Source organism: Stegodyphus dumicola, chromosome 3, assembly GCF_044657685.1.
Source record: "Stegodyphus dumicola isolate Sdum_Otavi_A_Nest chromosome 3, ASM4465768v1".
NCBI lineage: Eukaryota > Metazoa > Arthropoda > Arachnida > Araneae > Eresidae > Stegodyphus > Stegodyphus dumicola.
Window position 1 is genome coordinate 260,821,619 of NC_140770.1, and position 25,274 is coordinate 260,846,892.

At 33.2% G+C, this 25,274-nt stretch overlaps 1 protein-coding gene across 1 annotated transcript in view; it reads right to left on the reverse strand.

Moving 5' to 3' along the window:
* Positions 1-3,434: 3,434 nt before the first annotated feature.
* Positions 3,435-25,274, reverse strand: part of LOC118196675 (uncharacterized) — a 99,538-nt gene continuing 77,698 nt past the window's right edge. Inside the window, exons 7-10 of the mRNA XM_085812499.1 lie at positions 14,577-14,668; positions 13,416-13,583; positions 8,833-8,902; positions 3,435-4,385 (exon numbers count right to left, since the gene is read on the reverse strand). Coding sequence (XP_085668625.1) covers positions 4,318-4,385; positions 8,833-8,902; positions 13,416-13,583; positions 14,577-14,668 — 398 coding nt within the window. The 3' untranslated portion in view covers positions 3,435-4,317. The remainder of the gene's footprint in view (positions 4,386-8,832; positions 8,903-13,415; positions 13,584-14,576; positions 14,669-25,274) is intronic.

Consider the following 25,274-nt stretch of genomic DNA (forward strand, 5'->3'; position numbering starts at 1 on the left):
CAATAAAATGGCCTTAATGTACTCATAATCTTCAAAATTTTCTTCAGATTCCCTACCAATTAATTGAATGATTTCAGATGGCATTAAAGTCAATAAACATGAAACCCAATCTTTAGGATCAATCTTTGTCCTTTTAGCTTGTCTTTCAAATAAGGATAAATAAATCACAATATCATCGTGTCTTAAATTGAATTTGGGAATAAGCTTAATTAAGTCAAAATTATGATGTCCATTTTCATTTGTTGGTGGAGTTTGTGTTAGTCGAACACGAGATTCAATTTCGAGTTTCAATTCAAATTCCATTTGCTCTCTTTTCTGCTGTGCTTCTAATTCTTCTTTCCTTCGTCTTTCCTCAATCTCTTCTTTTCTTTTCCTCTCTTCAATAATCGTTAAAAACACTTCTTTAGCAAATGCTTCATCATATGTATCACTTTGAATTATTTCATTTTTTATCGCCACGATTTTCATACTTGGATCTACTTGAATTTCTAATTCAGCAGCTAAAGCCAGCAAATCCTCTTTTTTCCCACGTCCCATAAAAGCCATGTCTCGATTTTATTCAGCCAATAGACTCTTAGTTTTATGAAAAGCTATTTTTTTTCTATTTAAATATAATTCACAATGAATTTAATTTTATTCGACACGAAAATCAATCAGTAGAATCAATACTTAATGTGTTGTTCACCTACTCTGGCGAGTCAAACGAAATTACATTTGAACACTGGCGTATTCATTACTTTGAAAATTACATTTGAACACTGGCGTATTCATTACTTTGACAAGTAAATAAACTAAGATTCCATGACGGAAACAATAATTAACTTTTCATAATCTTAATTAACTATTTTACGTTTCCAAGGTAAATTGAGCTCTCACCTGAGTTATTTTGGTTCGTAATTATATGCGGGGAAACTTCGATCCTGTCGACTGCGCCAGTAAAAATCCTTTCCTTATTTCAATATAATGAATATTGAATCTTGTAGGAAGAATAAAGCTAATTTTTCAGAATAAACAAAATACTTTTATTTAAATTTTAAAACAGAACCAAAAAAAAAAATAAATAAATAAATACTGCAGCTCTAAACTATCAAAATTTTAAACTCTTAACTACTGCAGTTAAAACTCTTACAACTATTAAAATATTCAAAATCCATTCAACTCTCTAAACAAAAATATATATAAAAATCTTTCGAATCCTCTTCTTGTTGCCACACCGTAAAATGCAAGTTCTTGTCCTATTATTTATATTTCACGTTCTCTTTAAGTCACGATCTTCACAAGTCATGATCTTTACAAGTCACGATCTTTACAAGTCCCGATCTTTACACCATGGTACAAACATTGTTCCCCGATGGTGATGGTGTCTTCCAAGACGACAAAGCCCCTGTTCACACAGCTCACATTGTCCAGGACTGGTTTTCTGAGCACGAGGATGAGTTGTCCCATCTCCCCTGGCCACCACAGTCACCAGACCTGAATATTATCGAACCTTTGCGGTCTACATTGGAACGGAAAGTGCGTTCTCGTTATCCACCGCCAACATCGTTATCTGAACTTGCCACCGTTTTGCAGGAAGAATGGTATAATATTCCCTTGGCAAACATACAGGAACTGTATTTATCCATTCCGAGAAGACTGCAAGCTGTTTTGGATGCCATATTAAGCAAAGAAACATGTTTTTTTAAAGGTGTTTCCATATTTTTGTCCAACCCCTGTATGTAAATCATAAATTAACTCTTTATTTAAAATAATAGGAATCTTACAGAACCTCATTAAAATCTTCCAGTAGCTTTAATCAGTACTCTGCGAGAAGCTTCTACAACAATACAACAGTACCATAAAACAAGCTCCAATAAGCTGTGGACCACGATTACCATGACGATTGGAAACACAGGAAAAAGGATTAACATTAACCGTTACTAAAACTTAAATGTCATATATTGCAAAACCCGACATGTTGTTTGTCAGCTTTATTATTAAGCATAATTTTTTTCGGGCTTACGCTGAATACAGCAAAATTTCAAAAATATACTTTAGCAATCATCATAGCATGCAATCATTTCTAAAGTATATAAATATTTAATGTTTATAGCTGGTTTCTTATACATTCAGGTCTACACTTACTGTAGATGCGCATCCTGAAAGAAATTTAAAAGATGACAAGTGTGAGCAAATTACGTAAGTTTTGGAGTCTTAAATACGGTTGTCATAGTAACAAAAATTGTTTATTTTCACTTCCTTGTACGAAGTAAAAAAGAAGTATTGTAATTCCGAAAAGTTTCAGGCAGTATATTTCAACGAAAATATCTATTTTGAGCGCTATCGAATGCAATTTAACGAAGGTTTTGCGTGATATCTGTACGTAAGGGCAGAATAAAAGACTCGTTTCCTCCAAAAAAATTATAAAACAGCTTTAACATTAATTCTGAAGAGAATTTTTCGTGGCGTCTATAAAAACGTATGTACGTACATACGTATCTCGCATAACTCAAAAACGAGTAGCCTCAGAACGTTGAAATTTTGTGTATAGGACTGCTATAACATGTAGATGTGCACCTCGTATTTTGGTTGCAATCGGCCGCACCAAACATATATAAATATATTTATATATATATCCACTCTGTTACCCGGCTCAGTGATCTCAGTTTCTTTACTCTTATATGTTTGTAAATTGTTCATTTTTTGCTTTAAAATGATTGAATTATGTTGTTTTTATCTTCCGGTTAAGGATTTTACGCCTTTAGTAAATCTGTATGCAATATTTTTAGAATTATCAACAATTTTAAAGTTGTTTAAGTGCCGCTAAGCCTTTTTCTATGGCGGCCATTGATTGTTTATATTTAAAACAGCAGACTAGTGGATTTGTTGCCAATGTAGAGAAATTTAGCTTCGCAACAACAAAATAACGCCTTCATGTATTATTGCCAATTAAATCATTCTTAATTAATGCAACGATTAGATAATTATATTCTTTAAATGATATAAATTTTGTGCATTATGAGTTATAATATGAACGAAATATAATACCGTTAAGTGAATCTAGCGCCAGAGCGTCGCTATGGTAAACAAATACTAGAGTGAATTTTAAAGAATGCATTTATTCTATTGTTGTTACGTAATGCCGTCAATAAACTTCGGAAGATATCCACGAGACAGTTTTATGAATAACTTTATTGAATGAACACGAGACTTTTAATGTATTAATGTTTTAATGACGCGAGTTTTATGTATCCTTTTTTTTTGTGGATGGCATCAGTTTTCGGAGTTGCCATGCACTTTCTAATCCGTGTTTGCTTAGTGATAGAAGTGTTCTATGAATTTAATGTTGATACGAATATGAATTGAGTTATATATTGTATTTGTGTTCTGTTCATTGAATAATATACTAGTTCGTGCTTTAATGTGAAAATACTGATGTCAAGTGTTAACAAAGTTGTTTATTCGTCAAGAAACATCTGCAGAATTCAAGTAGATAAGATTTATTTTTTTTCTATAAATATTGAAATTGTAAACAGATATTCTAATAGTAGACTCACTGTGTCTAATTATTGTTAAGGTATTAATCACTTAATACGTATATTAAGAACCTGTGCAGAACAATCGTTGACGGGTAGTCACGGCGTAGTTTTGATAATTTTCGATAATATTTTCGTTACACTTGTGGTTTATGCGCTATCGGCGAAGTAGATTTAATAATAATATTTAAAACCAGAAAGTGAGTCATAATGTACTCGTATGTGATTTTTTAAGGGTCAGTAATTTCAATATAACTTTGTATTTAATGCAACAATCATAGAAATGTAACGAAAATTTTCCTTATTGTGCATGCGTACAGTGTATATAATAATTTTACCTTAATTTTAATTTTTAACTTAAATCAACTTAAATCAATTTAAATAAATATTATTAAAAACCTTTTAACTTAAATCAATTTAAATAAGCATTATAAATTACTTTTTAGCTGAAATTAATTTAACATAAACCATATTAATAACTTTTAACTTAAAGATATTTTTTAACTTAATTTTACGTGAAGCTTTGAAATCGCTAGCTATATAAATAACTTAAATATGAATTTATGCGTTCTGTTAAGATTTACGCGGTCATTAAGAGTAAAAAATGCTTATGAAGCATAATTTGTTTCGAAAACGATGAAATGAATTAATTTAAACATTTATCTTCCCACAAACTCAATTTGACATATATTCAAAGTTCACAATTAATTGTGAACTATCAGACAGCAATAATGAAATATCGAAAAGGATGAAACAAGCTATTTAGAATATGTTTCCTCGTTGATTATCTTAATGCCAGTCATCACCTTCCATAATTAAGACGTCCAGGAATAACCGTTGCTCGTCGAACGTCACACGGACTGGAAGTTCCTGCAAAAAATATGTCAAATAAATTGTTATTGCATACGTAAAAATGCTCTTCATAATAAAATATAATCGAAATTATTTATATAGCAAACTAGAAGCGTAATACCAGTCAAATACATGTATCAAATAAATCAAATACAAAATATATTTTATGGTTTATTCCGTACATTTTGCACAAATTATGGAGCACTACTCTGATAAAGCGTTTGGCACAATGCTCATAACGAACACCCAGTTTAATATTGCTGCAAATACTACAACCAAAAACGTAACCAAAAATTTTCTTGCCGTTTTGGGACAGTCAGAAAGAAAAAGTCATAAAACAAATAATAATCACCACTAATCCTCAAAGAAGTCACCATCGGCATCCAGTGCCTCATGGCAACGAGTGGCTAGCTGTGCGATCCCATCGCGGTAAAACTCAGGAGCCTTCGAGATTAAATGTCAAAGTATTTTAGGTTTTAATGTATGACAACATGTCGGCGCGTGGAAGATAAAAAATATTTTATTTCATGACGCGGCGACGCCCTGTAGTCAGAGCCAAGTTTGCTAGTTAAAACTGAAAGATAAATACGTTACATTTTACCGAAAGGCAAAAGTCTCGCTATCTAGAAACAAAACTGCTTTTTTTTTTCGAATAGAGTTGCAACTTCTCGTTTTCAAATCGTTGAATTTTTTTTAATTCATTAAAGATTTAGGAAATATAAAAGAATATTAAGACAAATTTTAAATTCTAGCTTTCAGCTGCACATGTTAGGGTGGAGAACTACGTTATTCAAAATGTAACGGCTCGAGATACCAAGTTTTTCACAATGCAAGGAACATACGTACATACATACATACATATATACATACATAGATGAAGGTTCTTCTTTATTTAATTTCTTCAAAAATAAAACAGGGCGATAATATTTGATGGCAAAAGTTTGAAAAATGATGCGCTATTTACAGTGAACCAACGTAAAATCCCATCCTTAGACTAATCACCCCTTTTGGGCTATTAATAAATTATCGGACTGGCACTAAACTAAAGGAATGGTTCCACTAAAATGATAATATATGAATGGAAATCTCGTTGTTAGGTAACGCACCAAAAGTATGAGTGATTATTCCTAAAGTCAAAAAACATAGTATGGATGATACCTCTTTTGTTTCAGTTGCAAAGAATGTTGGTTGTTTATTACTCAGAATTATCCTATAATATTTGCCTTAAAAGAGTTTGTAAGGCAAATATCCAGGTTGGACAAATTCAAAATTCTTTCTCTAAAAGCCTTCTTGATATCTTAATTAATATTTCTATGTACAGATAGCAGAAAGACTCAAGATAATTCGCAGAAAGAACTTGTTTAGATCAGCGAAACTTTTAAATGAAATAGACACTAAGAGACATACCATTAGTTCATTGTTATTTTAGCAGGCCGTAGATAGAACATCAAAAACAAAGTAGGCGCAAAACACATTCACACTCGTTATTATAAAAATGTACCACTAATGAGAATATATGTTGACAAAAAGATACAAAAGGGAAATTTATCTTGAAAAATTAAGAAATTAAGTTAATGACTTCTAAAATTTTGTGCATTATGGCTAAACTATACCATATTATTTGCGTCTAATAGTATATTCATCAGCGATATTACATAATTAAGATATGAAAAACATTAATTTAGAAATGTATTATTTCAGATACATTAGGTTTTTTGAATCAGGAGACACCATAAATTTTCAATGCCGTCATCGGGACTCCAATCTGGACCTCTCGAATACGCGCCGAGTGTGCTACCGTTACACCACGAAGGCATGCAGAAAGGAGAAAATAAATTATATAATCCTTGGGCGTGGTTTGTTATGATCATAACACCAACTTGTATTGCTAGGTGAGTCGGGCTGCGCTCACTTCTGGTAGCTTACATACTCTCCCTTTTAAGGGGCGACTGGGGATTAGGGGACTCAATCACCAAATCTTGGTGATGAAGAATCATCATCCAACACCTTTTAGTTCGAGCGCCTGTGAAGACAAGCCTCCACATTTATTCAACATCAAGTCTGTTTACTGCGACCGCTCAATGGCAGAGCGAAATTGACGACTACAACCGGTTTCTCCTCCTTCTGCTGCTGGACTCCGGAGGTGTAGGACGGTTTCTAGCCGTTCTCACCGCGAATGACGCGTCTCCGCAATTTGTGTTCTTTTTCGTTTCTTTTCTGACGCCATCTCCATATAGTTTGAAGAGAATGCATTTCGCCTAGAAAATGGAAATTGGTACTGAAGATTCAACTAAATTTATCTAGATGCTGACTTCTGCAGTAAATTAATGATGTTCTACGACTTGAAATATCCTCGAAAGGACTTCATGTGCACGTGTTACACCTTCCTGATGGTACGGAAATTCGCCTTGTGTTTGTTTCTTCAAAAATATATTGGAATAACCAGTCAACTCAATATCCTCCGTTATAAAATTTGATTTTTGTTATCATGAAACTTTGCTTAACGAAGATGAACTGAGATTTACTTTGATTGGAATATTACGCATTTCTTGTACGAAAGGGTAGGATTCAAAATGGTAGGACTGTTACTTACTGCATCTGTATGATCACAGTCTATTATCTTCTGTCTGGCGATGTTTTCTTGATTTATGCTGGTATTAATTTAAAATTTCACTATGTCAAGATATAATAAATTTCTCTTAATTCACATTATTTGAAGTGTCATCCTTTGGGGGTAAGTTACTTTAATTTGATATTACTTTATAGATCACACATTCCATCATTACATTTGATACATCATTTTTATTACAGCGCCACTGTAGAGACATAAGGATATTTTTATGCTGGAGTCGTGAAAAATGTGCATTGCTCTCTCCGGGACTCGAATCTGGACTTGTCGAATGCACGTCCAGTTTGCTACCGCTACACCCCGAAGGCAAGCAGAAAAGAGAGGGAAAATATCATATATTATATCAAATCTTTAAATCTAAACATAGATTTATGGAAAGGAATAAATGTGGTGTAGTAAAGGAAAACACACACACACACACACAAAAAAAAAAAAAAAAAGAATTCGATATAAGAGAAAAGAAATTCAAAGGGGAAAAAAGTTCTTATTTCTTAACATCTTTCCAGCAGGTTGTGCCAGGAAAAAAATGAAGCAGAACAGACATGTTTTTATTCTACATATTAAGCAAAATGACAATTTCAGAAATTATATATTGATTCCCAAGTAATAGATTGCATTATTTTACATATAAATTAATTCTTAATTAACGTAATCCAACACTTACATGTCTGTAAAATAAGACTGCAACATTTTGCAATTTTTTATAACGGTAGCAACAAATGTAATGAAATAAAAATTATTACAATCTATAGAAGAAAAATATTTTATGATATTAAAACTGAATCACGTCTTTTATATTTTAGTGCAAAATAATCAAGTGAGGAATTTAGAAAGTTGATTGAATAACTATGTTGTTGCTGTGAAAGTTGAGTTAATTGCTGAGTAATTATGTGGTATGCTATTATTGCTGGTGGACTAATTATGTTTTATAGTCAAGTTAATACATTTACAAATTACTTCAACTATAAACTGGATACGTTAGAAAAGGGGAAAATGTGAAATAGTAAATTACGTCACTGGTTCTGCTGGCAAACCAAACATGCTCCAGCCTTTAACCAGATTTTATATGAAAACGGCCAAGTTCCACGCAGGCCGCTAGTGCAAAAATCACATAGAATGTCATATCGTGTATTGGTAAAAGCCTTTTAAATGTCAAAAAATGTTTAAACTAAATGCTTTCTTTTGATAAAGGTTTAAGGATGGAAATTTCCTGGAAAGGGAGATTTCCATAGTCGCCTTTAGCGAAACTACTTTGATGGCGTATCATGGTTCTTATTCAACGCATCTGATGACCACACTTACATAACTGTAGATAAATGGATAACAGTTTGTCCAATGCTATTCAAATCAGAACTTAATGACAGACTAGAACAATATTCCAGGCAACTTCATCGTAAAGGGTACGATATTGTTCAAGAAATTGTGCCTACATTATCTTTCAATTCTAATAGATATTGTCTTGTGTCTCGAAAGAAAAAGAACTATCTAACTACCATTGTCACCAGTATAAGAGAAAATTAATGGAAAAAAAACTGAAAGGTTTCAGATTTTAATTAGGTGTTTAAACATTTTGTGTAGTAAATTTATTTATTAAATATCATGCTCTTCGCACTTAAACCATAAAATTAAGTTCAACTACAATATCGCAAAATAATTTTAAAATGAGCATATCTTTAGAAATTCCAATACACAGTCTCGCGTGATGAAGTTAAAAATGTTTCTCTTCCCGCACAGTGTTGCCATTGCTCACTTTGAAATCCTTGAGATTTTTAATCAAAAAGTTTTAAAGGAGAAGAAATGTAAGATTATGAAAAGAAAAAACATGAAATTACTCACCTGCCATTATCATAGTTTCATTAAATTCCGTTCTCAAAATCTGTAAGACTGTTTTCACACCATGTGAACCCTTTTAAAAATTACGTAAAAGTGAATAAGGTAAGCGCTTTTATTGAAATTATATTCAAAAAATGATTTTCATTTACATAATATATATTGGAACAGTGATAACGTAAATATGCTATTTTACTCGAAAAAATAATACAGTATCTAAATTTGACAATTAAATAAATTAAACAGAAGTATACAAAATTAAATCAAACGCTTATTGTATATAAATTCAGATGAAATTTTTTAACATGTAGGTAAATTCCAAGAATACATATAATATAGTAAAAAATCAGAATACAATTGTTGAAACAGATGAAAAATAACAACATGGTACAATTAAGCATCAAATATTATGAAAAATTCCAACAATACTGGCACGCAAGAGATAAAAATCTGTGTAAGTTTTTTTTTTTTTTTTTTTTCTGCTTCAGAATACCCTCCTACACTTGAAGCTTTCAGCGCTCGGTATCTGTAAGGTCACTTTCGAAGTTTGATTGATAAAGTATTTTGCACTTATGCTTCATTTTCGGCTTTTTCTGCTTACTTTGTGTAAGTATACGTCTTTTAGAATTAATTTCGAAGTTGATGAATGATGTATTGTATTTGACAACGTTTCGAACATTATTGAACTTTTCAATACGGTGGGTACAGAATTTTAATTTTCTTCACATTTTCATAGCACCTCATAAACATATATGGTTTTTCACTAATAGGTCACGATATTAGTATTAATAGTATGAGATAAATTAAGATTACACATCATTTATTCATCTGCATGTTGGAGCGCATTACAGTAATGTCGCATTTTGTGTTGAGCTCTCAAATTCACAGCATTTTTATAGAATTTAAATCTGCGCATTTTTTAGATGGTAATGGTATGACGCTATATATCAGCGGAAACTGGAACCCATTCACTTACCCTGTGAATTAAGTTCCGTTTAAAAGATAAGTCTTTAGTTGGAAGCTGGACTCTGGTATGCAAGAACTGATTTTATATGATTCATGGTTTTAAAATATGTCAACATTCATGCCACTATATTTATTTAATTTTTAACATGAAAGCATGAAGATGTCTACCATGAAAGGTGTTATCAAGAATATCCATAATGCTGAAAGAACAGTGTTGTTTTCGTGGTTACTATGCAGTCTCACAGCCAAATTTAACAGCACAGAGCGGAGAAGCATGAAGCGAAAATTTTATTAAAATACCTCCTTATGTTTACATGTTACAGATTTATTCATCATCCAACTTGAATACGGGACCACAAACAATTATGCCAGAAATTACTTCCAACACGCTTGCAGAAGTGATAAGAAGTGTTAAATGTTGTATAGGATTATTTGTCTCCCTTTTTAATCAGTTTCATGTAATCAATCCCGTTTTAATCAGTTTGTTCATGTAATCATCATTTATTATTGGCTATTGAAGATAATTTCTTCTTCAAGCATATATTCTCATTCGACATCATTTCTGAAACGTGTTTTAATTTTAATGGTATAAAATAAAACCAAATATATATGCGGAACCTTGAATGTGCAATAAGATAAAATCAACGAAGATTATACTGAAGGAATTGAAATTAAATGTTTTCGTTTCCTTATTAGAAATGATTTCATTCCTTTACCCAAGAAGATGTCCTCTTATTGCATTCATTTTGTTTCCATACTATGCATTTTTGAAATTCCTAATATTAGCATCATACGGCAACTTTAACATCTACCTGCATATAATTTAGTTGATTTCACTAAGCTTCTCGTGTTTTATATGCCTGTGTATATGTGTGTTCGCATGTCATAGTCCAAGCTACCTATACATACAAGAACTACCGCTACAATTACTTTACAAATATCATGTTTTATCGTTTACACCATATCCTAAAACAGCATAGAACTGCTCAACTTATACGTCTTTTCATTTGTGCCCATATATGATTTATGTGTTTTAACTGTTTTATGTATTTAATATAAGTGTTTGAATAATTCCATTCTTTAATATTCATTTCACGCGTCTAAACGTTATTCATATGCTTATATGTGCTTTATAAATTTATAAATTTTGGGGCCAATGTGCATAATTTATTTTCGAATGTCAATTCCAGGAGGACATTGTACTATGCTATATATAGATTTTAATTCTTATTTATTTATTTTTTCTTATTCCATCAACGTTATCCAACGAGCTGAAGAGCACCTAACCCAGAGGCCAGCTGTTCTGTCGATGGCGAAAAAGATAAAAAAGTACCATATATGATAAAATTATGAATTGCATGGTTTAAATCTTCCATTTAAATAGAGTAAACGCTGACAAAAGTAATAATTTTATAAATCGAGAAGTATTCTGCATTCTATTTGATTTATCACTCAAAGCAGAAATACTTTGACAGATATTTTTCCTCTCGTACTTTAAAGTACAAAAACTTTATTTATTTAGCTGAAAGTTCTTCCCATTTAATTTAAATTACCTTACTTTAAGTTAAATTTAAAGGTCAGTGTATAACATAAATTTCATTTACATATTTCTTTAGATTCATGTGCTCTAAAATCCGAGATGGAATGTATTTTAACTCTGGAATCATACTCTAAATATCGCTAGATGTTAAATAACTTCCTCTTTTGTGAAACATGATTTATATTACAGTTTTAATAATATACATATTACAGGAAAAACTCATTCTATGCATTTTTTGATTGATTAAACATTTGTCGAAAAATGGGATTGATACATATTTGTATGCCACCTATTAGTTTGATACAAATATAAAGAAAAACAAAAAAATTAATAATTCGAAAAGTATCGATAGCATCACCATGTGGTTTTCACAGAAACACACAGAAATGAATGTGCATATGTCTGTGTGTTTCTTCTGTAAGAAGGAGCTTTTTAAATTCTATTCTACTACAAGAATAATTGTAGTTTTCATTTACAGTGATTGTGAAAAATTTATGTTGCAGCTTAGTTTGAGACGCAGATAGGATTACAAATGCTCAATTGGAATGTTCAACCCGTTCATGAGAATGGCCGTCAAACATGACACTACGCCCCCATATTGTATCGAAGATTTTTCAGTTGTAATTTCTGTCACATAATGGCGAGTAACGTTTACCATTTACATCTTTTCACTTCTGGCATACATTTCTCAGAATTTTAACTAATTCAATCTTTATACGCCTTATACCACTCGCGGTAGTTTAAAACATAAGGGTGTGAATAGCATCTCTCACCCGAAGGCGAAAATAAAAGTCTGAAAGTCCGCAATCTGTCTGTTGTGGCAAGTCAAGGTAGGCATCACATCACAAACTAAGCATTAGTTCAAATTTTTCTAAACGTTCTTTTTAGCACAGTCTTAGTGAGAAATTCAAGTAGGATTTATCTTAGGATAATTTCTTAATATTAAATCTTCCTGAAATCGCCGCGTTGGGTTACTGAGAGAATTTCGAAAGTCACATGAGAGCAGCGACAAATGAAACTGCGTGCCACATTAATACACGTTGCTGTGGAGTGATGCGTGGGTGTGATGAATTTATTATGTTAATGAACACATTAATACACGATTAAGACTAGCAAAAATCTTTCGCCTGTCCGCCAGGCACTAAATCCATAAGCTTATAAGGTATTTCTCCCACTTTCCTAGCGTCCTTCGTGGTGTAGTGGTTCTGCACACTGAGCCGGTATTTCAGAGGTCCGTGGTTCGATTCCCGGCGAAGGCGTTTGCTAATCTTTCATCTTGCTGGCCTCTAAAAAAATCCTAATGACTCTACAAGTGGCGCCCGAACTAAAAGGGTTGTGGATGATGGTTCTCCGCACCCAGGATTTGGCGACTAGGTCCCCTAAAACCCTAGTCGCCCTTTAAAAGGGGGAGTATATAAGGTATTTCTCCCACTTTCCTAGCGTCCTTCGTGGTGTAGTGGTTCTGCACACTGAGCCGGTATTTCAGAGGTCCGTGGTTCGATTCCCGGCGAAGGCCTTTGCTAATCTTTCATCTTGATGGCCTCTAAAAAAATCCTAATGACTCTACAAGCTTAGCCAAAGCATTAATAACAAATAAGTAAATAAGTATCTTGGTTAAATAAGTGTAGATTATATACGCAATATTTGAAGAATAGCACAAAAAGTCTATGTAACAATAACAGAGTCCACTTTCTTGGTCGAACTATGTGCAATATATACAGTCATCACTTCGTTTTATAATGAGTAGACCGGGGTCTTTTCATCATTCACGAGTAACGTCTTTCAGTGTGGAGAGTAAAATAGGCCGATGTCCGTATACCTAGGATTTCAAGTAAGAATGTAACTACACTAACAATAAAATGTTTATTAAATAAAAAAAATCTATGTTTTCCTGTGCATTTCTGTCAAAGGCAGATAGTGCTACTCTCGACAGTTTTCAAATTATTGAATTTTGAAATAACTGGTTCTTCTGGTCGACCCGGTATTTTCCAGTTTCCTACAATCAGTATTAGCTAAGAAGAAATTCAGAAATATTCTATTAAAAGTGACAGAATGTGGGTACATATGCATGAATATCACTTACAGCCCATGCTAAACCCCATATTGTAGGCCTTCCTATGAACGCCATTTTTGCTCCCATAGCTAAAGCTTTAAAAACGTCATTACCGCTACGAATTCCGCCGTCGATGTAAACTTCTCCTCGAGGATTAATCTGATTCACTGCTTCAACAACATCGGGAAGAACATCAATCTGTAATAAAAAATTTTCGTGATTAAAAACCACAGTTTATTTAAATTGAACTGAGAGCTGGGTATAAGTAATGAAGAGTTAAAGTGTTTTACGACGATAACTTTAATTTCAACAATTCGAATACAGAATGATTTTATGTGTTATGCGTATTATTAAAATTAAATTAAGTACAAATAAAATTAAGATATCTCTGATTAGAAACGAAACAATAGATGTTTTCCGTTTTTGCGAATAAATTAGGAAACATTCAATGTTTAGAAACTATAGTATTTCAAAATGTGTTAGTTCCTCAAGATTATATACCATACTTTCTTTTTTCACTAAAATATATGATAAAAAGCTAAAGACTGAATTGCCGTTTAATTCTCAATTTTAATGTTTATATTTTCCCTTTGAGCACGAAAAATAATAGCTGTTGATAATAAACTCCTTTAAACTGTGCCATTTCAAAATTAATAGCTGTTATATGATTCTTACGTAAACCTCTGATTAAGATAACTTTATAAACCTTCTCCTAATGATAATTTTAGAATGCTATTAATTAATCAGTCTTAACATGTCGAAATTAAAACTAGCTCAGTTAGAAGCATCTTCTGTTCCACGCTTTAATTTTTAATAGATTATATTTTCATTGTCTCTAATGTTAACGTTATCTCCTTAAAATTCATTTCAAAATTTAATTGGTATCAATGTAGTTTTTAAAGAGCAAGTGCCTATTGCGTCCATTTAATTGTGCTGTCTTATTAAAATATTTAGCCAATGATTATAAGAGGAAGTATTTAAATCGGCCATGAAGGTGAGTTTCTTCTTTATGCACTTTTTACGTCAACAACTTTTCTAAAAAAATAATTTCTCTGAATACACACACACACACATATATATATAATGAATTTTATATTGCTCCAGCTTAATAATTTAATTAATTTAAAAATTTCTAGACATCTCCCTTTGCTGTTTTGACACATGAAAATAATATTAATAAAAATCATTTACCGTCGCTGGAGCTGTGTCGACTTGCCTTCCGCCATGGTTGGATACTAAAACTGCTGAAGCTCCGGCTAGTACGGCCCTTTTCGCATCATCTCCTGAAAGTGTACATGTGCTTATCAATCCCCACTGTTATCTTTGATATTTATGCATATTTATAGTGAAGTAAAATGCCGGAACGTAAATTAAATAAAATAAATATAAATTTTGCTCCCAAAAATATATAAAGGTCAACCTATATTTATTTCTGGGAAATGGTTACAAAAGTGGAGTAGCATAAATGAAAAGTACAAAGCAAAAGACGTAGCTGATTAAAGAAAATCTGAAAATACCGAGCAAGATACACTAAAAATGCGAAGTGCAATAAAATTACCATTTGAGACTTTATGCTGCTTTTTCAATTCATTAATCATAAATTTTAAAATGATATTTCGAATGCGCCTCAAATGAGCCCAGATCTTTCCCTTACACACATTCGTACTCCAAGAAACATATATATGTGTATGAATATATATAATTTGTAAAGAAATACAAGGAGAAATATGTATCAGATAAAAAACATAAACTGAAAACTGTAAGGATCTTAAGTTTTACTAACGTTTATTTTATTTTAAATCTTTACTATCACTTCTTATTTTCTACTTCCGGCCAGAATTAAAAGCGTTAACTTATTTATGCAAAATTTGTCTGGCGAACGCCAAGTACTTAAGTTGTGGCTTTTTGCCAAGCGAGAGAGAGGAAGCAGTTAGTCGAAGCAGGCCGCTTACCTTAGAAGTTTTACTCGGTTGCTGTTTGCCTTCCAGGCCAGAGGTTTAATCTTCGTGATAATTTTTAAACGTATTGTAGTGTTAACAGTTCTCTGTACTACATACGGCTTCCTGTTAATATAAGGCCAATCTTCCACGTTTATTATTCCAAAGTTAAGTTAGAGTTTAGTTATATTTTTATATTCTTACGTTCAGACCACAAGTAGTTGGTCTCTGTATTTCGAAGTACGGAAATTATTGTAAAGAGTGAAAAATAAAGGGTTTTGTATACCCTTCCTGTGTATCTTGTCTACTTCCCACAGTTATTGAACATAGCTTTAGTAAGCTCCGTGTTCCGAGTCAGGTCTGTGCATGTTCCCAAAGAAAGTAAGACGGAACATTGAACCTGATAAAACTACTCATTTTAATTTGGGTATTTCTCTCCGCATTCTAAAAATATCAATAAAGATTTCTAAACTGGCCACTGAAAAACTAACCTGTATCATGTGACCTTCACTGTGTATATCTCTTGGCCAATCACTGTTCAAAACGTAACCAAAAGTTACAAATTCTGCCATATAAAGCCTTGTTAAAACCGCACACTAACTTTTTCTACTCGTTTTTGCCTGGCTCGCTCATGTGTCGCCGTTTCGCTGTATCGTCCAGAAAAGTGTGGTAAGTGCATACAGATGTGTAGAGTGCTTGTAGCACCAACAGTGATGTAAAAAGGATACTATATGTCATAAGGAATAATTCATGAAAGGAAAAATGTGTCTTGTTATCCATAAAACATTCCACGTCTACAAATTTCTTTTACTACCACGAAATTAAGCAAGCACCATCTATACCTGACGTCCACCATTACAGTTATTTCTGTATTCTGGCCTGCATTCCCAGTTCTTTACATTACATAAAATGATCCAGCAGTATGTTAGCCGCTGCCGCAATTACCATGAATATCATAAATCATAAAATCAAATATCAAAAGGAGTAAAGCAAAAAAGTGAGTGTGCATTTCAGCAAGACTTATATATAAATTTCAGCAAGACTTATATATATAAGATTTGGAATTCCGTTTTCTAAGTTTTGAAACGGTGGTTGACATAATGCAGGTTACTTTTCCTGTAGCTCAGTTTAGAAAAAGTTATTAGTATTTTTAGAACAAAGAGGGAAAAATACCAAATTAAAATAAGTAGTTGTTGAGTTTCGCATTTTTTTATCTTACTCTCTCTCTCACACACACACATATATATATGTATGTAAGATATAATGAAATATGATAGATGTTTCAAAAAATAATTGGCGACCTCAAACTTAACATTCTAAATTTGGTGATCTGCCCCTAAATTCATCTCTTCTCACAGGTTCAAGATTTTTCTATCTTACATAACGTGTTAATGCAGATGTCTCTTGTCCAATCAAATTAATTGTAAGCTGAAACTTTACCACTCCCAACCTTCTTCCTCTGAAGGTACTATAACTCTTTCCCTTTTCCGCGTAAGCTCTCCTGCCAGCAAGATGCTTTTCATGTATGCTGCTGCCGCTTACTTGCTTAAAGCGACGTCTTACTTCAAAATGCAACTTACTCTATTCAAATATAATTAGGAAACATCTTGTCTGAAAAAAGATGATTTGATATGCGTAAAAAAATAAAGGATATGATTTTTCAAGATATGTTGTGCTAAATTGCGTCATCATGCTTTCCACTCTGCCACCCTCAACCCACTGCGGTATTCTCGATCATCTACGCAGTATCGTAAGCTGTTAAAAGTTATACTGCCTTCATCTACGCATTTTTAAATCATTACATGTATGCATGTATAGTTCAAAATACGACTCTCTAATATAAGAAATATTATTACAATTTTAAGGCAAATTAAAAAAATAAAGTGCAAATTTCATTTATTTTTTATTAGAACGTAAGGCAAACTACGCAGTTAAATACAATATTTTACTATGATATAGAAAGACAAAAAAGTTCAAAAAATTTAATAATGCAATATTACTTATTTCTTTTCAGACATATCAGTACAAAATCGCTCATCAAAACATGGCTATCATAACCAACTTTTTTATGCTTTTTATGTGAACTGGCTCCCAAAATTTAAGCATGCAATGTAAAGTAGCAATTTTCGAAAGTGTAGTGGAATTTAGGCACAATAAAATCGCTGTTTTAGTAAATGGCAGTAGGAAAATACTGTACGTTACAGTCAATCGCAACTGACTGCCCAAACATATGCTAATTAGGCAGTTGTTGAAGACAGCAGCAGGGGTTTCTGAAGGGTTTGAGGAGATTCACTTAAATGTTTACATGAAATATGCATATAACTTTCAAATTATAATTTTTGATGATCGTGTTTCTGTGACTAAAAGAAGACAAATGGGGATAATGCTATCGGACGTATTGAAACAGGACAATAAAAAATGTCGTTTATTTTCTTTGGCGTTGTTCAATTAGTAATTTGTGGAATTTGGTAAAACAATCCCAAACAAGCAAAAGAATAGTCCGGAGACCTGCCCATTCGACCAAGGGTTACCACCCCCTTCTAAAAATCGGTACATTTCTATAATAGTAGCAAAATCATCACGCGTTATCCGCAACTGTTGCATCCATAGTTGCAACATTGCTTGGTAAGATAGTATCTGCTAATATTATAGACCGAAGGTTTCACATGAAAGATTGTACGCCTGAGTACTGAGTGTTTGCTTTCTATTAACTGCTCAGTGCAGATTATTACAACATCAAAGTAGTGTTGTCATCTCAAGTCTGTCTGAGCTTAGCGCAACATCCTGTTCACGAATGGGTTAAGATTTGCTGTGGAATAAGATGACAAGCATATAAGAGTCTGGAGAGAACGCTTCATATAGATCAGGCCCAAGCTCGACTATAGAACACTCTCGAACATAATGCATTCAGATGTTGCTGCATCATGCTATTGACTGGAATTTCAATGAGGTATAGAACCCAGCTGCACATCTTAAAAGATGGTTCTATGACGTTTGCGTGGTATCGCAATGAAGTCCTATACCTCATTACGAGGCTCTATGCTGTAGCAATTGGGTTTGATTTGCTGCTGATGGAGGATAACGTCTGTATCCGTAGAAAAAACATCATTAATGAGTACTTGAACCACCGTGATTAAGTCCTACAGCCCATTGTGAGGCTCTAGGGTGCACCAGGTTGCCCTGATTTCCTTCTTATGAAAGATAATGCGCACACCAATCGAAATAACATCGTTAATTGGTACATGGACTGTGATAATTTTCTCTTATGGAGTAGCCGTCATATTTTCCTCTACGTTTATCCCACTGAAATCTTCGCAATACCCTTATTAATGTATGTTTTATTTGTCTATTTTTAACCTTTAACTGCTGTGAGCGGTCTGAGAGACCGCTGAGGATTTTCTAACCGACGTTTCCACCCCTAAAAACAGGGAATGATCCCTGTCCTTCCTCCTACCTTCCAAAACTAGTCCCACAAGGTCACACATCCAGTCTCAAACTTCTAGCTTTATTACAGATTCAGTTACTAAGTTTTTTACCTTTTAAGTAGTCTGGGAGACCGTTCACAGCAGATGCGTACCTCTCTTAGTGGACGATGGGCGTTATTTATCGGATGCTTGTTTTTCGTAAAAGTGATAAATATGGCTTCAAATTTTACTAGAAAACGGCCCGTATGTATGACTAAAAAAGAAACTGAATATCTTGTCAATATATATATATATATTTTTTAATGTAGAATGCTCTGATTCTAAAGAATCATGTGCGTTCACAGCGAAAGCACAATCTGAGCTTTCCGCAAATGAATATGATAATTTTTCTAATGACTGTGAACAAAATGATAACTTTTATGGAAAAAAAAATCACTTCAAATGGTGCAAAAAAGAGCCAAATCGGGCGGTACGAACACCAAAGCATAACATAATTATTCAGCTCCCTAGTTTGAAACATCCTGCAAAAATAGGCTCTGCCGAAGATGCTTGGAATTTATGTTCATACGTATTATTTCAGTGATATCCTGATGTTACACAACTGAAAAGAAAAAATTGTATGCTTTTATTAGCTAATCAACTTATTAAACCGTATCTGAAAGTTAGGATAACTGCCACTTTTCTTCTTACGGTAACTGAAGGTAACAATTAAAAGAATCTTTGGACAGAATGAAATTAAGAAAAATGTGTTTCGACTGCGAATCATCTTATGATTTATTATTGTAAACATAGGTATACTAATCTATTAATAATTTATAATTAAATTTCTTGTTATAGATTTGTGGTTTAATTGACAGTAAGTCACACATTTTCATGCATGCTTAATAAAATCTTTATTCTTTAAAACGGAGAAAATAGTCATTTTTTATACGAATTAAATGATTTATGTTCAAAATATATTGATTTAAATCAATTAGAATTCCACAAATATGCATAAAGCATCCGTAACATTCCTTAAAAAGGCATAAAAGTATATATTTTTACGCGTTTCTTAAAAGCGGTCTGAGATCGCTGACAGTAATTATGCCGAAAAAATTGTCACAGCATTTAAAGGTTAACTTTAAACATGAATTTGTTAGAAATCCAAATGTGACGTCATTATATAATATACGAAAATTAAATAGTGTTTTCACCTTTCCACTTAATGCTCATTTTCATTCATTCCTAAACAGATTTCCACGATTGCTACCTTGAAGTTATAAAAATTTGCGTGAGAAAGGAGCATAACAATTTCATGCTTCAGAGCAAGCCTGTAAATTTCGCTGTGATAATGAGATAAGAAATCTGGGATAACCAATTTGTAGCAATGACCTCCAGGCATTTGTCCGAAGAACTGCGATGGACAGTTATTGGGAGAGTAGAGGCAAGACAAAGTCAGACAGAAGTGGACAGATAGTTAGAGGTGAATCATTTTGTGGTTCAGGGACTTTGGCAACAATTTGTGACTATAGATTCGGCATCCAGGATATTCAGCCATGGACGGCCATCCACTACGACAAACGGCAATAATCGATATTTGTTGTTATGCGCACGAAGGAACAAAACTTCAACTCAAATCCTCCCTTACTGCAGTCTCCAGAATGTGTTGGTATCATTGTCAACCGTGCGCAGAAGGCTTTACGAAAAAGGTGTGTACGCAAGGCGACCAGCCATTTGCGTGCCGCTCATGTCACTTCATAAAAGGGAACGTTTGAGTTGGGCTTTTCAACAGGTCCTTTGGGCATCTGAAAAAATGGAGGTCTATTTTTTACGCATGAGCCCGCGTCTAGCCTCCAAAGCGATAGTACGTGTTATTTGATTTGGAGAGAACCTTGAACCCGTTATCATCCATCAAACATCCCTAAAAAGAGACGCTTGGAGGAGGCAGTGTCTGTGTTTGACGTGGTATCTCTTTGGGTTGGACGCACAGACTTCCATGCCTTTCCACGTTGAACCATGAATGTTCAGGCTATGGGGATGATATCTTTGATATATACATGCGTTCTTATACCGGTTTAATAATTTATAAATTCCTACTACAGGATGATAACGCTGGACCTCACAAAGTTAACTTCGTGGATGCTTATCTTCAGCAACAAACTATTCAGCACACGGTATGGCCAGCTCGATTACAGGACTCAAATTCTATCGATCATGTTTGAGATGCTTTAGGAAGGAAAACGTAGAGTTGTTTTTAATTCTCCTCTCCAGACCCTTGCCATATTTTCAACTGCTTTGCAAAAGCAATGATTCTTACTTTTTACGGAACTGATAGATTGAATTGACAGCATCCCACATCACTGTATGTGTTGTGTGTTGCTTCTGAGGGAGATCATACTCCATATCGAAAGTAATTTTCCTATACCAAACTCACACATCCGATTATTTCATTTTATACATTTACTAATTTCTGTAATCCCGTAATCGTCTGGTAATTTCATTTTATGTTACTTTACACCTTGCTAAGTGTTATATAATGTGAGTCTGTTTTATTAAGTTCTAAATAAAAAGTTTTGAATAATCGTAATTTTTTGTTTTTTATTAATTTATCATAACAAATATATATTCAGATATGACTTCAGGGATTTCTGAGCAGTGGTTCTTTATTTTGATATTCTTTTTAATATGGAACTTTATAAACAACCTGTTTTCTCCTAAAGTCTGTAAGCTTTGAAAATGCATTTCCATACGCTTGAATAGAGAGAATGTAACTTTTACCACATCGCATAAAATTAAGTTTTTTGTTTAGAAAACATTTTTAATTTATTCAGAAGTTTTGCACCTTTTTCTTTCAATCAAATTTGTAAAGTTTATCTTTCTTGAGTAAAACGGAAATTTAAACTCCATATGGACGTTAAGCAAACTATCGCTAAGTCTAAAGACCAGGCTGTGAATGACCCTATTTTTAAAACTAAATAATTTTAACAGAAGGCATTCCTGGGGCTTAAAACCTTACCAGCATTTATGGCGTGAAACTTAAAAGCAGTTATGGCGTTACCAGCATTTATGGCATGAAAGTTAAATGTAAAGCTAAATTTAAATAAACTACTAGTAAAGGCCTACATACAGCAAATTAACGGGAACTTGGACCGGCTTCACCAGCGTGGATTTCAGCTATCGGCAGATATGATGCAAGGCAACACAGGAACTCTTATCTAAACCTAGTAACGTGGCGTCAAGAGTCAGAACTTATACTGACTTAACAATCTCAAAACTTCACTTAAATAAACGCGAACTAATTTGCATACTGGCTGGAAAACAGTAAGAGAGATATGAGAGTATAGATTCAAAACATAAAACTACTTGTCATTTAAATTGACGGAAAGTTTATGATTACAAAATGGCTTTTCATTCAAAAGAACACAGTACGTCTTCGTAAGTGTCAAACGCAACAGATATCACTACTGGTCATATATGGAAAACTAACTGATATATATTCAGAACAGAAGTAACAGTTCTGTGGGAATCATATGATTGAGCAAGGTGTTTGTTTCATGCTGCTAGTGGTTCTGTTGCTGTTTTCGTGTCCATATTACATGGATGAACTGTTGCCAGAGCCTTCTCCAAAGAGAGGTTGGACTTCTATTTTCCATCTCAATTTTGAGGGAGAGCACCCTGGGAGAGTTTTCCGTGGTCTCTCATACGAGAGAACTTTCGGCTCGTCGCACATTTAGAGTGTCCCCATGCCGCACGAACACTGCTATGTATCTGGCTGCGGTCAGCCAATCAGCTGCCTACCTCGCGGTAAGAACCCAGCAAATGAGACAGACGAGAGTTGTCTGCAGAAAGTGTGGTAGGGCGTTTACGCCTGAGTTCGAGTTTCGATTTTAGCCAACGTGGCTGATTAACTTGTAAGGTATTAAACAAATGTGTTTCATTGGAATTATTTTCTCATATCATATAATATCAACGTCATGTAAATATTTGTACATAAAAGTCGTGCTTCTACATAATAAAGGATTAATTTTGCAATAATGTATTGTGCCACGTCTCTGCCATCCCGACAAGCAAAGCATCCCGACAAATGTAGTATATTTTGCGAATCAGTTTACTTTTTAAAACAGCACGCTCCGTTTCGAGAACTAAAGTTGTCATGCTTTACATTTACAAGCATCCATGTCTTCTCCTGGATTGGAACCCGGGCCCTTCGATACCGGAGTAGAGTTCATTTACCACTATACCGTCTGGGCGATGCTAGTGGTCCTGCATTATTTATATAAAATCCGGACTTCAGTATACCACAGAATAAAAAAAATTAGGATTTCTGTATACCATTTGTGTTGAATTCGATGATATCTTTAATTTACGTATATTATAATTTTAAACGTATTAAGGCTGGATGGATAACTCCTGCAAAGAAACTTCGAGTAAATTTCCCCCACTGTGGTCTGATGGAGCCACATCTGTTTTGGCGAAACTTCCGTTCTTAACATACACGCTCTTTGTCCTAGCTACGCCTCTGTCCGTTAAGTCCCAGCCATCAGTTTAATTGTTCATGTCAGAGCTGTGCTAGAACGGCATGTCCAATTGCTGCGATGCAAACACATAACGTGACTGACTTCTTAACAATAGTTATGCAGTTAACGTGTTCATAACAGAAACCATGGAATACCGTGAGCTACCTGGCGGAGTCCTTGATCAATCTTGAGTAATAATCATATCTACAGCAATAATTACTGACTTCACATTAGGAGGGTGACCAAAACATTTTGGAGCCTAGATATGTAAGCAGAATGCTGTAAGATAATGTGTACAATATGCAATAAATTGGCAAATGTAGTATATTTTGCGAATCAGTTTACTTTTTAAACAATGTTATGTAAAGAAGAAAGATGTAATCATTTTATTTACTAGATATGTATTAAATTTGATCCTGATACATTTCATCTAGATGATGATTCTCTCTAAATACACAGTTATCAGGTTATCATTTTCTGTTCAAATGAATTCATAAGCAATATATTATATCAAAATAAATGCATAAAGAAAACGTTTACCATCTTAGAAGAGAACACTTTCCCTGCTTTCCCTCTCAATATTAAATATGCTATTTTAAATCGGTTATCAGGCGTGTGCTTTATTTTATTTGAATGCCATAAACTATGAAATATTCTAATTTAATTCTAATATTCTATCAAATTCACGTTTTTATACAAAAAGAGTTTGATATTCGATTATATTGTAAATGGTAGTTATCAAAATGGAAAAAAATCTCTTTTCATGCTCTGCCTCGCTATATTAATGTAATAAAACAATTCTGTCCCTTTTGTTCGGCAGGCATTTTAAACATAAAGGAAATTGGAATTTCTGTTTTTCGCAAAGAGTGTCATGGCTGAGGTGAAATTTCATGAGAATGGGTATTGACTCTACTCAAATAATAATAATAATAATAAATAAATAAAAAAAAAACTTCTTGTAAGATAATACTTTTGATTTTCCTTAAAATAACATTTTTTAAGTTTTCAGGACGTTAAATATTATTATATAAACAAACCAATTATTAAAACAACGCACTAAATATAACCTTTTGAAAATAATAATGTCTAAAATTGCAGATCTATTGCTCCTCTAAATCTCGCTTAATATTATTGTATTTAGATAGGCAATTTTAATAGAATTATAACTAAAAATTGCTGTATTTTTCTGTGTAATGTAGCTCGAGACAAATTTTAAGCTATGTCGGAAAATTAAGCATACAGGGGTACGTACATTTTAACATTGAGTAAATGGATATCTCAGTAATTTGTATTAAAATTGAATAAATGTAAATAACCACTATATTAGCTGTAACTGTTATTCTCCCTTTGTATTGCATTCCAGTAATATAGAGAAAAATAAAGTATTAGAAATATCTCGCGACCGGTTGAAAACTATAAATCGCCGGAGAGAGAGCGTCTGAGCTCGGTTGTTTAGTTAGCTGCTTTTGTCATTTTGCGAGTTCAGTGTGAGATCGGATTGGCTTTCCTTTTAGATGCTCTTCGCATTGCATTTAACTTTCTTACTAGTTTGAAGTGTAACTACTGTTTTGAACAGCGCGATGCTATGAACAATTGTACGAATATTTTAGAGGAAAATTCCAGAGCTCTGTGAATATGAAAATTATAAAAATGTTTTCATAATGAAAACATTCATGTTTTGGCAATTTTAAATTTTAAAAAATGTCAGTTAAGTCAATTTACTACCTGAGTAATGTAATATTTTGTGAGGTGCAGCAAATATTAAAATCCTTATGAAAAATAAAACGTAAAACGTTTGATCCTCGTAAAACAAAATTTGACTTAGATATTTTAATTTCCAAACTTCGGAATTTGAGCAATTTACCTTATGCTGTTGATTAAAAGACATATTAAAACAATTCGAGGTTGAGTTTTTTGTCGTTTAAATTACATTTAGTAATATTATTTTATGAATTTACTAGCATGCAATTCTCTTTAATTTGTAGTTTTCTTAAAATTTGTATGCCAAAAGAATTTGCACACACATAATTT